The sequence below is a fragment of the Eretmochelys imbricata genome, chromosome 5 (genome assembly GCF_965152235.1).
Source record: "Eretmochelys imbricata isolate rEreImb1 chromosome 5, rEreImb1.hap1, whole genome shotgun sequence".
NCBI lineage: Eukaryota > Metazoa > Chordata > Testudines > Cheloniidae > Eretmochelys > Eretmochelys imbricata.
In genome coordinates this window covers 120304765-120320374 of record NC_135576.1, presented here as the reverse complement: position 1 = coordinate 120320374, position 15610 = coordinate 120304765, and the positions used below count along the sequence as shown (strand labels likewise).

The 15610-nt window shown below is 40.0% G+C and overlaps 1 protein-coding gene across 1 annotated transcript in view; it reads left to right on the top strand.

Moving 5' to 3' along the window:
* SHOC1 (shortage in chiasmata 1) overlaps nucleotides 1-15610 on the top strand; it is a 117847-nt gene that overhangs the window by 57962 nt on the left and 44275 nt on the right. Inside the window, exons 12-16 of the mRNA XM_077818051.1 lie at nucleotides 1822-2274; nucleotides 4473-4598; nucleotides 6770-6946; nucleotides 11571-11678; nucleotides 13952-14139. Of these exons, the coding sequence (XP_077674177.1) occupies nucleotides 1822-2274; nucleotides 4473-4598; nucleotides 6770-6946; nucleotides 11571-11678; nucleotides 13952-14139 (1052 nt within the window). The remainder of the gene's footprint in view (nucleotides 1-1821; nucleotides 2275-4472; nucleotides 4599-6769; nucleotides 6947-11570; nucleotides 11679-13951; nucleotides 14140-15610) is intronic.

The following is a 15610-nucleotide window of genomic DNA, read 5'->3' as shown; positions in this document are numbered from 1 at the left end:
CTACTCACAGTTTCTAGCTTCTTTGGTCCCCAGGAGAGAGGTTTAACATCCTTTGCAAGCCCAACTCTACTACCAGTCTGCTCAGGAGACTGCAGGATTGGGGACCCAGGTTGAGCACCATTTCCCTCACCAATCCATCAGTTGTTCCCTCTCACTCAAACCTGATAAGTTAAGCCTGGTTCTCTCCACCAGGGTCCTTCTGTGTGCACAGAAGTTCAACCTAGCCCAGTGTGCCACCTTTTGAGGAACACTGCTGGTAGGCCCATAAATAGTGCAACAAAGTGGTCTAGCAGTTCATACCATCAGCCTACAAGTGTCTCTGGTCCATCCTTTTTGCAGTAATCAAAGGATTAGTAAAGGATCAGTAACAGAAGAAAATAGGAAAATATTAGGAGAAGAGAACGTAAGTGAGAGGGAAAGTCCTCTAATAGAGCATAGTTCTAATGCTAATACCAAATCAGTGGAAGTTAGGAACCTAAACACATTTGTGGAGCAGGATCCTAGAAAAATCACAAGAACACCACAATCCCTAAAGCCTGAGTTAGGTGCCTACGGTCCCTATACAATTAATTAGGAGAGAGAGGCACCATAGATTGCAGTCCACTAAGCCAGCACACAAGGCAAGGAGCCACCTAAGCTAGCCAGTGGGAGATACTGAGCAGAGAGGTGTGCGCTAAGCCCTGCCCCTCTCTCAGAGATAGGCTCTTAAATCTAGGCTGCATGGAGGCACCTAACTGTGCTAGCAAGCCACGAACTGGAGGAAAATAGGCATTCAGCCACCCAAGATGCATGCAGGACCTGAAACAAAATGGAAGGGGAGGAGCAGGACCTCCCTTACAATCTTTAGCCAAGTGGATAGGATGTGGGACAACCCCAGTTTAAGTCCCCCTTCCTTCTGCCACCTCTCAGGTGATTTTCCTAACCACTAGGCTATAGAGTCAGTAACTGTTTCTCTAGCCAAATAGTATTTAAGTATTGAATTGTTTAATTAAAACACCTAGTGAGTTTGGGCACGTACAGGGTTAGGTTGTGGCCTAGTGGGAGTTTTCTTGATCGCAGTGGTGCCTAAAAATGAGACTTGGATTTCTAAGTATCTTTGTGGATCCCACCCTCACTCCTTATTCTTTATCCACAGGTACCTCTGATCTTTCGTTTTAGTGACCCGTTTTTCATTTGTTTGCTATTTTATTACCTTCCTTACTTGGTGAAGAGGATTATGGTCCCTGCTTGCTTTCCATGAGTTATGGTTTTTGTCCAGAGCAGTGGATCCAGCATAGGTAAAAAGTAAGAGTTTTCTTACCTTTAACTTTGATTTCCTCTAATATGGAGCCACTGCTCTGGGCAGACTCACCTTGTGCTTATTTAGTGTTTTATTAATTTCTGAGCTTGTCACAGGCTCGTCTTTTACATTCTTTCATGTAAGGTTGAAAGGGAAAGTCAAACAAGTTCTCAAAATGTCAGTGACACTACGGCAGACTGCATTGGTGATAGAACCATCATGCTAGGTTGCATTAAATCTATCACCATCTATAAGTTAATTGTGTATAGCTTCACTTCGGAGTTGATATAACGGCTTTGGAGCTTTCTGTTTTCTCAACTTTGGAATTTCTTATGTGGGAATAACATATCAGTTCAAACATGCCAGCAGTGGATTCTAACAACCTAAGGAAGGAAGAAGAAAAAAATCAGAAAAGAACTCTGCAGAGTTCTATTCAATTGGATTGGACAAGAACATTCTTGGGTTATATATTCTATCCAGAACAGTAGATTCTATTAGGAGTAATCAAAATTGCAATGGAGAAAACTAATTTTATCTTTTAGGGTGGCTTGAAGAGAAGAGTTCCCTTACTAATCAAGGACTGCTTTCTGTCAGTGCATATCACTGGGACAAAACAACAAATTCTCATTTCTCACCTGAAAAGAAGAGCCCATTCCCTCCATTACATTTGGGAGCTGCACCTCATGTCAACATAAGTGATGCAAATACATCTGTTGAATGGCTAACAAGACAGGAAAATCAGCACAGTGAGACAGAACGACCAGTGCATTTCTTATATCAAGAAAAGAAAAGAAAAGATTTGTCTGCCTCACTTAACTGTAAAGAAGGATCTTTTGAACCAGACAGCTCAACAAAAAGCCAGAAGACTCTACCATTCAAACAGTCTAGACAATGTGACGATGATTCTGACCTTCTGAACAGTTTTATCATGCTAAGATCTAAACACGTGTTCATCCAAAATGAGGAAAAAATTAATTTGGATAGGCAGAAAGAGGGTAGGTGAACCATTCTGTCCTGTAATTTTAGGTCTAATTCTGCTCTCTTACACTGCTGTAAATCAAGTATAACTCCATTCAAGTCAATAGAATTAATTACATGGGATGAAATCCTGGTCCCATTGACTTCAGTGGATCCAGTATTTCATCCATGGTACTTATTTTGTATTTTTCTTTTTAGTTGTTTTTTTAGACAGTGTGCATTAAAGTTTGGTTCCACTCTGAAAAGAAAATGGTATCCTCTTACTCAGACTGTCTGCTCCCCCGACATGTTCTGAGTCAAGTCTGGTGATTTTTGTGACAAAAGTAAGTTTCTATTGCTTACTACTCTTGTTAGTCCTGCAGAGCTAGCACAGTTAAGAGGGAGCTATATTCTGTGTCTTCTTATCCCAGCAGAACTATTCCAATTAGTTACACCTGTGCAAACCCAGTGATGCAATGAGGCTGAACAGTTGTCTGTGAAGACAGAATATGGTTTGAAGATCTGTTATCACTGCTGATGATCTGCGAAAAGAAAACTTAGCTTATAGACTGAGTATGCAGGACTGGCACTTAGAAAAAACTTTTACTTATAAATTGACCACCTTTGCTACAGAAGTCATTGAGAGACAATGAAATGTTAGGTCAGTCACTTTTCAGAGTAGAATCACACTAAAAAATAAAATACTGCAGGACCCAGACCCTGGTTAGCAGAGCTTCAACACAGATTATGCTTGAGTTATATATCCCTTGGAAAATGTTTGTAACATAAACACTGTTGCAGCACTAATTATAATAGCATGAAGTGGTGCTATGTAACAGATTAATATGGATTTTAATTGTATCCTTACATAATTAAAAAAACAATATGCAAGACATTTTAATAAAATTTTAAAAATAAAACCATTTATTATTGTTTTATGTTGATACATATGCAGGTCTTGAGAAATTGATAACCCCAGTTCTAAAAGTACAAACTCAAGACACATGAACTAAGGTCTTATGTTACCATCTAGTGAATTCTAACTAGAACTGCATCTCTGAGTAGTACTATGGATAGAGGCTTAGTTCAGTATAGTGTAAACAAGTAAATGTAGACAGTGATCCTCAAGTGTTGTATGTTAGTGATGATTGATAAATGTTTAGCCTATCCAAACATACGTAGATTTTATGTCAATTCCTTCGAAAGTATGGTTCCAATTTTAGCGGAAGGCCTACTGTCTCCCAATAAATTACAAGTGCTGTTGTGGGTTATTTTTATAGACACCAGTTATATGTACTATTTAACCCAATTAGTATTTAGGAGAGAACTAGTAGAAGTAATTGGTTAGCATAATTTTGAACCCTAATAAACTTTTCTAATTTAGTAGGCTCCTTGACAGTAGAATATGAACTTTGACTTTTAACTTCGCGGGATGGAAAGTTTTTTACTTTTCCCTCTTTATTTTGCCCAAGTGTCTCATATTCACAGCTGCAGCCATATGAGATAGGGATCGATCCAGTTTGCCAAGAAGTGGGGGCTGCTAGCTCCAAATCTGCCACTTGCTTCCTCTTTTGCCAGGAAGAGGGGAACAGAGATGCTGGGGGACCCTTAGGATAGCTTGTGACTTCTTATTTGTATTGGAGAAAGAGAAAAAAAAACACAGAAGGGATCGATGCTGAGGTGCAGCTACAAGTAAAGATGAAGGGAGTGAGAACGACCTCTTTTAAGTAAACTGTTTCCAGCCCTTCTCCTACTTACCCTATTTCCAGTGTTCCTGATCTTTCCTGTCCGGTTGAATTCCTGCTCTCAGATGCTCTTTCATTCGGCAGTTTCCCTGCCTTGGTGCTCATGTAGGAATCTTCCTTTATACAAACAATAGGCTATAGAAGCAGCTTCGAGCAGTTTCTCAACTTTGCCAGGATATGGATAGGGTATGGATAGGGGAGGTGTCTGATTCCATTCAGACCTGACAGCGCCCACTTTTTGGCAAACATAATCTGACCAATGTATCATGTGGCTGCAGCGAGGAAGTGTGGGAACTTGGAGGAAATAAAGAAAATATAAAATATTTTCACTTTCTTTTTCCAAAGTAAAATATACAATTATTGTTCTGTGGCACAGGAGCCTCCTGAATTTGAAATGTTTAATTAGCAAGTGGAGGAACGTGTTAGAGAATTTACTTATTCTGTGGATTTGTTTTGTGATAATTTTACATAATCTACGTCCAATGTTTTAGCACTGGAAATTAAAGAATGTCCAGAAGTTCTTAAGCAAGACAGTTCTGCTGTTTGTAAGGCTACATTGACAGAGAAAACAGAACAGGAGAATCAAGGCAGCATCTCAGTCAAAATTCAAGCATCAGGTATAGAATTTTGTTTTGAATGGTCTGTTTATTTTTTTGTAATATTGCAATTTTATATTAAATAATATCCATATATACAAAACCAATATCCATTTTATTCACTGCTCTCTACGGCTCTTATCCTGCAAAAATTCAATATGGGAACCTTTATGCTCATGCAGACTGTTGTATAACAATTCCTATATTTCACCATGGTCGCATCATACGTGAAAGAATTAAAAGAGTTTCTCAGTCAGATATAAGCTATATCCAATATTGAGAACTTAAAGACAAACACAAACATTTTAACAACAATGAAATATTAATAATACATTATGATACCTTACTGGAAATATTAAGCCCTTTAAAAAGAAAATGATTCATCAATGAATGAATGAATGAAATTACACCAAGTAGCAAAAACAATATAGCATCTGATCTACCCTGACAAAGCATGAAGAACTGGAGATGATGAGAATGAGCACTTACATAGTGCTCCACATCTTCAAAGTACTTTACAAATATTAACTAATTAGTTAATAATTATGAGGGCATAAATGACCAAATGTAGTGAGACCTGCAATTGAAATGCAGCCCAGCCTGGCAACCTTACCTGTCAGCTTGAGATATTTTAAAAATGAAATGATAAACCCTTGAACATAGGAGATAATAGAGTTTTAACCTTGTTGATGTGATTAACTCAACTATAATGTTAAGCACATAAAAGAAAAAATTGATACTCAAGAGATTTAGGTATCCCATTGAGAAACAGGTCGTGCCTTCCAGTTAATTCAATATCAGCAGTTTATTTGAGTTCTTCAGACTATTGTGTTGCTGTCACCTACTTGGATCTCATGAAAACTCAGTTATATCTGAAGGTATGTCTACGTTATGGAGATTGTGCTGGCACAGCTATGCCACCGCAGCCATGTAATGTAGATACAGCCTACACCAACAAAAGGGGCAAAGAGTCCTGTGGCACTAACTATAGACTAACAGACGTATTGGAGCATAAGCTTTTGTGGGTGAGTACCCAACAAAAGGGTTTTTTCTATTCAGATAGGAATACTGCCGCCCCCAAATGATGGTATCTACATTGACCAACGTATTCTTTCATCAATATAGCTGCATCTACCCTGGCAGTGGAGTTGATATAGCTACATTGGTCAAGGGGTGGATTTTTTACACTGACATAGCTATGTTGACTTAACTTTTACATGTAGAAAGAGCCTTCAGTCTGGTCTACTCCAGACTTACATCAGTATAACTATAGGTTTCAGAGTAACAGCCGTGTTAGTCTGTATTCGCAAAAAGAAAAGGAGTACTTGTGGCACCTTAGAGACTAACCAATTTATTTGAGCATAAGCTTTCGTGAGCTACAGCTCACTTCACCGGATGCATACTGTGGAAACTGCAGAAGACATTATATACACAGAGACCATGAAACAATACCTCCTCCCAGCCCACTCTCCTGCTGGTAATAGCTTATCTAAAGTGATCACTCTCCTTACAATGTGTATGATAATCGAGTTGGGCCATTTCCAGCACAAATCCAGGTTTTCTCACCCTCCGCCCCCCTACACACAAACTCACTCTCCTGCTGGTAATAGCCCATCCAAAGTGACCACTCTCCTTACAATGTGTATGAAAATCAAGGTGGGCCATTTCCAGCACAAATCCAGGTTTTCTCACCCCCCCCCCCAAAAACACACACACACAAACTCACTCTCCTGCTGGTAATAGCTTATCCCACCTTGATTATCATACCCATTGTAAAGAGAGTGGTCACTTTCACAACAGTTATACCAACCTAACCCCCGGTGTAGACAGTGCTATGTCAGCGGGAGAGCTTCTCCCGTCAGACATCGCTACCGCCTCTCGGGGAGGTGGATTAATTGCACAGATGGGAGAGTGGTCTCCTGTCGGCTTAGAGCATCTTCATTTAAGTGCTACAGTGGCACAGCTGCATCACTGGAGAGTTTTAAGTGTAGGCCTTCCCTTATAAGGGGTTACTAAACAGCCATCCAGAAGTTATTTAGAATTACTAATGTGAAGAGAATGAAGTTCATGTTGCAGATCTCTTGAAGAAAATAATGCTTTTTTGTTTTACAAGACACTTGAGTACTTTTATCCAACAGTGGCATATTTAACCAAATTGTGTTATCTTGTGTATGTTTGTTTGTATTAACCAGAAAGCCAGTGCCAGGCATACCATCTGTTAGAAGCAACAGCCACTCCTGTTCTAAAAGAGTTGATGCATCTTGGCATACTTGCCGCAGTGAATTGGAGGTTTGCCACAGTTAAATTTGATCACACTAGATTTTTCTTAAAACAGCAGGAGAAAGTGATCTGTGATATTTTTAAACAAGGTAAAATACATTGTATTTTTCATCTATAAAATTGATTTGATTTCAGATGTAACGTGGTTCAATAAGTCTGGCAAATTATTCACAAACTTTCAAGCATTTCCCATCTTAAGGGCTGATGGTAACAGACCTGCTTTTTTGTTTCCAAAAGGTCTCCATTAATACAGTCCTAGTTAGGCATGTTATTTTTAATAACTTGAATATCAGAATACTAAACAGTATTCCAATCCAAATCTAAATTTCACATGCTTCAGAAATGTTGGTCATGATTAATCATACATTGTAGGCAATGTTTAAATGACATTCCCACATGTGTAATTTACAGAGAAAAACACCAGTATGTTTTTGTTGTCCTTTTCTTTGTGGTCAGTGGCTATTTTTGTCATATCCGTGTCATGGAGTTCATGGTATACTCCAAGCCAGGAAGCGGTTATCAACTCTTAACCCAGTAACCCTGAGTGCCTCACAATACTTTGCTACAGTAGCTCCCAGTCTGGAACACTCACAGTCTGCAACAAACATGCAGGCACCCTATACAGCCAACCCTGGTTCAGAAACTGTGACCCCAGCAGTCTGTCTACAGCCTTACAGCCCCACTCTGGCTTCCACCAGCCTTGGTTACAACCAGCAAGGTGACCCCAACACACTTCCAGTCCCAGATTTTCCCAAGACCTTGTGTTCTGCAATGTCCAGCCCTCTCCTGGACATTTCAGAGAAATAACAAATTTAGTTGCATGTCTTAACACAACATAAGGAATTATGAATACTTGTTTGGGTCACAGACTGTACAGTATAATATTAATAAGTATTCATAATTCCTTATAAGGTGTTAATACATACAATTCACAATGATATTAATAAAAGATCTCATGCAATAGCCTGCTATAATACAGTAATATTGTATACAATCTGGTCTACATTACAGACCTATATTGATATAACTATTATCACTCAGGGGTGTGAAAAATCCACAACCCTGAACAACGTAGTTATACTGACCTAACCCGCTGTGTGCACAGCACTATGTCTGCGGGAGAGTTTCTCCCACCGACATAGCTACCACCCCTCGGGGAGGTGGATTAATTACGCCTACGCGACAGCTGTCTCCTGTCTGCTTAGAGCATCTTCATTAAAGCGCTACCTCAGCATAGCTGCATGGATGCAGTTGCACCCATGCAGCATTTTAAGTGTATACTTGCCCTCAGTTGATTCAATTGCTTATCACTTGAAGTTTAGCCCCCTCCCCTCATCTTGATAGACCAATAGGTCTACACTACACACTTACTTCGGTGGTGAAAAATCCACACCCCTGAGCGGTATAGTTATACCAACCTTAACCCCCTGTGTAGACAGCGCTATGTCAGTGGGAGAGCTTCTCCCATCAGACATCGCTACCGCTTCTGGCAGAGGTAGTGGGAGAACTTTCTCCCATCAGCTTAAAGTATCTTCATCACAGGGCTGCAGCGGCCAGCTTCATCTGTAGGTTGTCGTGGTTTTGTCGTGTAGATCGTCCCTAAATCTTTGCAGTGTATTCTTTGAAAAGTAAAACCCAGACCCAAGCTTCTCTCTCCCGCTGGGTGTAGTCACCATACTGTCTCCTCCCCACTTGTTAGCTTTGTTTGCCTAATACATAAAAATGGATCGTCATTGTCTTTGCCAGATGACTGGGCTGGCCAGGGAAGCAAACACATTCATTTGTCTCAGGCAGACCTGTTTATCAGCACCGCCTGACATGCCTCATTTAAACACACTTCAGCCATAATTTCAGCAGAGATGCATAACTCTTAATACACACTGTATACATACATGGCACAAAAATATTAATGAGCAGTGAGTTATTAGTTTTCAAATGATACCTCACAAAGCATATTCCGTACAAAGATTATTACAGTGTGAATATAGGGGTGCTTAGGGTCACAGTCCCTGTGGCCAAAGGGACCTAAATGACGAATGACTAAGCATTTTTTTCTAATTCTAATCTACTTATTCTCCTGTCTGGCATTTGTAAATGTACACATCACTGTAGCAGTAAAGAGATCCCTTAAATTTTCTTTTTTTTAAACTGGCAAAATAAGCTATGAACATTCACGTTACTAAAACTATGTAGGCTAAGGCAGGACCACATGGTTTGGCTGATCTGGGATTCGAAAAAATACCCACTGTGCTTCAATAAGGATTCTTAGGCTGTAAACTCTGGAGATTCATGTATAAATGAAATGACCCCCAGAAGAATACAAGCATCCTCTCAGGAAACCATAAACTGCTTTAGAGCTCTGTATTTTAGATGGATTTTCGAGGCTTAATCCACCGTGATTACGAATTAGCTCTGATGGATAACTACATACATCTTTAGTTTCTGTATTATCTCACAGTACAGTTTATGTGATAAACTTCAGTTTTCTAAAGTTTACTTCTTTTTGTGCTTAATATGTTTTTCTAAATTTAAAACCAAAATATAGTGACAAAATGTTAGTAAGGAACATTTATGGGGAGGCCGCAGACTGGTACAAGAAAAGCAAGCTATAATACTAATCTCTCAGTTTGTGGGATGCAGAAATCTCAGGGAGAACCCAAGGATAATATATTGCCATCAAGGGAATCACAAAAAGGACAACAATCTCAAGATGAGTAGGTGTAGCATTACAGGATCATCCTAACAGAAGGAGTGAGGGATCCTTAAGAGTCTTCAATTTAATTCAAGATTAATTCAAAGTGTTTATATATTATGAAAGACAGATGATTTCAGAAATTTAACAGGTCCCAGGAAATCAGATACTATGGTCCAACCTAGCCATGGTGCTCCCACTTATGGTCTTTGCTCTCTCACTGGTCTGCAATGATATGCTACAATCCACATGACAGCTAGAAACATGGCCTTATCTGTGTCAGTAAAGAGTTTCCTGTGACTAAAATAGTGGGCAGTGGAACAATCCTTCAGGGCCAGGCTGCCGGTCCTTCCCTTTAAAGACAGGCTGTTCTTGCGGGAAGAGTTGGAGAAGATTCAGCAGTCCCCGTCTGCTCAAAGAACTAGAGTCTGCCCCAAGACTGGCCCCTGAAATAGCTCGTCTTGCCCACACTGAAGAGGCAACAAGTGGCAGACTGCCCTTTCAAGTTTTAAGAAGGGAGCCTGATGCTGTGAGAGCCCAGGCCCAGAACCTGTCATGAGGGGAAGGCTGAGAAATAACAGTCGTGACTGGGCCCAGACAGGGCCCAAGGAATGGGCACTTACAGAAGTATGTTTGGCTAGAATGGTGGGAAAGCTGCACGTGCTTTCTTGAAAAGAGCTGTATTTGATTTTTCACAAGAGCTCTGTCTAAATTCAAGCCTAAGATTCCTCAGGCATTTTTTCTGAGTAGCAGATTCTACCTTATTCACAATCTTCCCCAATCCAAAGTATCTGAATGAAGGAAGACTTCATTACCAGGACATTCAAAGGTCTCTGGAAATTTACATAGAGCGGCTCGCAGAGGTCAATGGATCACAGAGACTATTTATTTTGAACCAAGGGCCAAATTAGAAAACAACCAGACTCCAAATCTACTGCCTGAAAGTGGACTACGGTACTAAGCAGGAAAACTTACTTTATTATAGGGAAGATGCTATCAGAAACATTTAAGGCACACTTAGTACGATTGTTATGGACAGAAAGTGAGGAATCTGTTTTTAATAGAGATTTGTAAGGCACGCAGACACCTGGGCACCAGCTTACACCTTTGCCAAGCATTATAGGATAGATGTACAGGCTTCCATAGAGGCAGTCTTTGACAGGAGAGTGTGGTAAGTGACTGTCAAATCCTCATCCCTCCTGTAGCTTTATGTGAGCTGCTTGGGGAGGTTTCAAGTATCCGGCATAGTACAGAAGACTAAAGAGGACATTTTTCCTCTCTGTTAATTTTCTTCCTTTAAAGTATTATATACTAGCCCAGATAATCTCCAGTGAAAAACAATGTCTTTTTATGGTTCAAGGCAAGGGTAGTCAATAGGTGGACCGCAGGCCAAATCCAGACCACCAGATGCTTTTGAACAAACCCTGAAATCTTTTTGTTTACTTATTATCATTATTTTTTTTTCTGGAGTCTGGAGCTTGACTATACCTTGACCAAGAAATTTGGACCTTGACAAAAAAATAATTGATTACCCCTGGTTCAAAGTTTAATGCAAAGTTTCTTTGGAAAATTCAAGTTCATGTTATCACTGTATTAAAGTTATTTACTGATTATCAGAGGATGGAATCAATTTGATTTCTTGGGAACTGCTTTGAAATAGTCAGTTGCAGAAAGATTGTTAGACCTTTCTATATAGAGGCAAGATGTCATCAAAAGATTTAGTAATCTGTCTCCATCTGCTGTATGAGAGGATACATAACCCAAGTAACTTAGACTAGTATAGAAGAGCTCAAAGAAAGAAAAGGTAGGCAAAATTTCTGCTTTCCTTCATGTACAGTCAGTGTTTGCCTTGCTGAGATCCACAGCAATGACATGTTTATATTTATATATATATTTCATTGTGGGAGACTAATGTTCTGAGATGCCAGGACCCTTTATATGAATTAATGTATCCAGTGTAGCTTCTGATGTTTCTGTGCAAACCATATATACATATATAAAACTTTTTTTCCTTTGTATAGGTAAAAATAGTGAGAAAGAGATAATGTTGTTCAAACATGCTGCTCTGGTGCATCTGTTGGTAACAGTTCGAGACCTCCTATTAATGTGTAGCTTGGACACAGCATTAGGTTAGTTTTAACAATAAAAATGTTTTCTCTCTTTATTGTCATTGCAACATGGAATGCAATATCCAAAAGGCCACTGAATGACAATTAATATACCATGAAATTCTACAATCCCTCTCTCATATTTTGTCATTTTTGATTGTGTGGTGTAACTAAACACTTATCACGCCTTAACTTACAGCTTCTTGAGAGTTGCTCCCTGTCTGCCTGCCTATTTCTACATACTCATTTAGGGTTGCCAACCCTCCTGGATTGGACGGGAGTCTACCGAAATCGGCCTCAATCTCCTGGTGACTATTAAAAGCAATCGGGGAGATTTTAATAGGTCAAAAGTCCAGTCGGCGATGCAGCAGGGCTAGGGCAGGCTCCCTACTTCCCTGGCTCTGCGTGGCTTCTGGAAGCGGCTGGCATGTCCGGCTCCTAGGCACAGGGGCGGCCAGGGGTTTCCGTGCACTGCCTCTGTGCCCTGCTCCGAGCGCCGACTCCACAGCACCCATTGGCTGGGTACCGCAGCCAATGGGAGCTGCAGGGGCAGTGCCTGCAGGCAGGGGCAGCACACAGAGCCACGTAGCTGCCCCTGAGCCTAGGAGCCAGACATGCTAGCCACTTCCAGGAGCTTCCCGAGGTAAGTGCCACCTGGCCGGAGCCAGCACCCCTCACTGCCTCCCACACCCCAGCCCTGAGCCCCCTCCTGCACCCAAATTCTCTCCCTGAGCTCGCACCCCTCACCCCCTCCCACACTGCAACCCCCTGCCCCAGCCTGGTGAAAGTGAGTGAGGGTGGGGGAGAGCGAGCAACAGAGGGAGGGGGCATGGAGTAAGTGGGGGCGGGGCCTCAGAGAAGGGACAGGGCAAGGGTGTTCAGGTTTGTGCAGTTGGAAAGTTTGGCCAGTAATCTTTCATGGGAGTTGCACCCACTTACATCATGTCTGGATTTTGCTCAGTCTCCCTGAACACTGAATTTTGCATGTGAATCTTCAAGTTAGCTGACAAACATATAAAAAGGATATATAGGCAGACAACTCCCTGCTGACATTCTGAGACTTTGTGCATTGTTTATTATGCTGTGCGTTTGTAATAATTTATACCTAAGAAATTAGTTTCCCATCTACTCCTTTGAGTCTAAGATACGAAGAGTGGGGCAGGTCCAAGCACAAACGTGGAATATTATTTAACACATTTGGACCTGTGTAAAGCTATACCAAAGACTAAAGGCCGAACTATAGCCCTTAACCTCAGAGATTATTCCATTTTTTAGTAATATGCAGATAAGGATCAGGACATAACAGTTCATCTGCTCCTAATTTCACCCCTGAAGTCATAATCCCATTTGTCACACATTCATTTCCACATCTACCTATTGTAATTTCACACACAGGTTTATCAGAATTTAGAGCATCTATGATCTCTATTATGAAAAATTTACACTCTACAAAGTTATGACTTCATGTAGAGCTTAACAACAGGATCAGATTAACTCTTAAAAAAGCGATTATGTCTTCATTGAAATGCCTCTAGTAATAAATGATGGGGAAGAGGAATGCAGAAAATAGAATATGTAAACAGAACTATCTCTACCCATAATGTTTTTCTAAGAGTTCTCTGAGGCGTCAGCATGTTTGAAGGTGAACTGCAAAAGAAATTTGAAAATCAAGCCAAGCACGGAAATACTATATGTCCCCACCAGTCAGGCTGTGGTAGCATTCAGCACATAAATAAGTGGAAACTAGTCATATATACATACATATTTTATTTATAACTCTCCATTTCTTGGCCTGCTTTAGGTTCACTGTTGATCCACAGTATGCATCACACAGGGATGTTACAGATAGCAGAAATATATGAAATAATATGAGCCAACTAGTAGGGACTCAGATGTGTCACATTTATCTTGTAAGTGCACTTTTAAAAAAATAATTAAAAGATTAAACTTTGGAAAATGTGTCATATAAGAAAAAGCCTGATTTAGCTGGTAGCTTCTCGGCTGGTTAAGTGTAACAGCTCAATTTTCTGGTATCTCAGGTTCCAGTATGCTACCTACGATTTTAGGTTTATTTACATGACAACTGGTTCCAAAGTCTGGTTAGTGGGGGCATTCTGCACATATTTCTGTCTTTGGCTAAATTTTCAGCTTTCCTTTGTGAGTTGCCTTCACATGTAGCTAAAATGTGTGTGCAGATCAAATAGAAATCTTTACCATTTTCTTTCTCTTTTTGCCAGTGCAGTTTTTGGAATGTCAAATTTAAGTAATTGTTCCTTGCTTTGGTTTTTAAACAGGGTATTTGTCCAAGGCAAAGGATATCTATACAAGTGTCTTAGGTTCCTGTTTGGATAATATTTGGAGGCAGCTGGAGATTATACAGTATAGCAGGCAGAAAAAGAATGAAATCAGTCCCAAAATAACAGAGCTTCAGTATCAGATGTTAAAGTGGGTGCAGAGTAATACAGATGAACAGAATCATAAGGTTAACAATTTAAGCAAGTTCTTTAAACAATCAAAACTACTTTAGAGCAATAATTATAAAACTACCTTACTTAAACAAGAGTTGGCTTATGACAGGAAATTTTGTATTTGACTCTCCACTTGAGAATACTTATGAGTAAAGGATGGTGTGAAGCTGCACCATCTCAGGAATAGCCCTGGGATTCTCTGCTGGCTCCCCACTTGCTCCAAGGGTGAAGTAATCTACGCAAGCTTGTTACTAGGCACAGATTTCTCCTATGCCAACCCAGCTGGGCTGGCAGGTACCTTTGAGGTGTGGGGGGCAGAGCCAAGGTGCTACTCACTCTGCACATCTACCTGTGTACAGATACATCAATTAAATATGGACATACAGTTGTATTGAAACAGCAGTCATCCAATTGTATTGAAACAGCAGTTGCACAAATAGGAAACAAGGACCCCATATGAACCCAAATGGTTTTGCTCTTGAATTAAGCACACATTGTTCCTTTGCTATGTTGCATCATTTGTTGAAAATTACAATATGACTTTATTTCAGAGTAGCAGCTGTGTTAGTCTGTATCCACAAAAAGAAAAGGAGTACTTGTGGCACCTCAGAGACTAACAAATTTATTTGAGCATAAGCTTTCGTGAGCTACAGCTCACTTCATCGGCTGCTGAGCTGTAGCTCACGAAAGCTTATCCTCAAATAAATTTGTTAGTCTCTAAGGTGCCACAAGTACGCCTTTTCTTTTTAATATGACTTTAGCCACTAAAGTCCCAATCCCAATCTCTGGCTAAAGAACACACAAGGGTGTGGGTTGAAGTACAACTTTGGTTTTAATCCGCCATTGCATTTCTCTGCTCCTTGGTCACCTGTGCAGAAGGCCAATTACCCGACATAAGTGAGAGCATCCTTCAGTCTACTCTAATTTACACCAGTTACAAATGGCCATAAAACAGCTGGGGATCACTGTGGGATAGGTTTGTGGGGAGTAAACAGAGGAATTGGACATAAATATCCAAAATGTATTCTTCCTGGCAGTATGGATATTTTTGGTGATATCATTCCTGTATTTAAATCCCCCACAAAAAACAGAAGCAAAAATCAGGTTTATCACCCGATCATTTTATTTACATAATGTATAAGCAGCATAATACATAATAAAAGTAGGAAGGCAAAAAAGATAGTGAAAAAATATTTTAGAATATTTTGAGTGGAATTTAAACTTGTAAAGACTCTAGTTCACTTACATTCAGAGGCAGTTTTTAGAGTGACCCAGAACAGACAGAAGTATTCCTGAAATAATAAGATGTATAAGTTCTATTGCATAAGCCATTTGCTGTTGTATCATATTAGCATTCACTAATATGATGTGAAGTATGATAATCTGGTTATACTTTTATATCATATTAGTGAATTGCTATTGATGCAAGATATAATGGAAAATTTCCTTTATAAGCAAAAAGTTACAAATAGAATATGATGGACC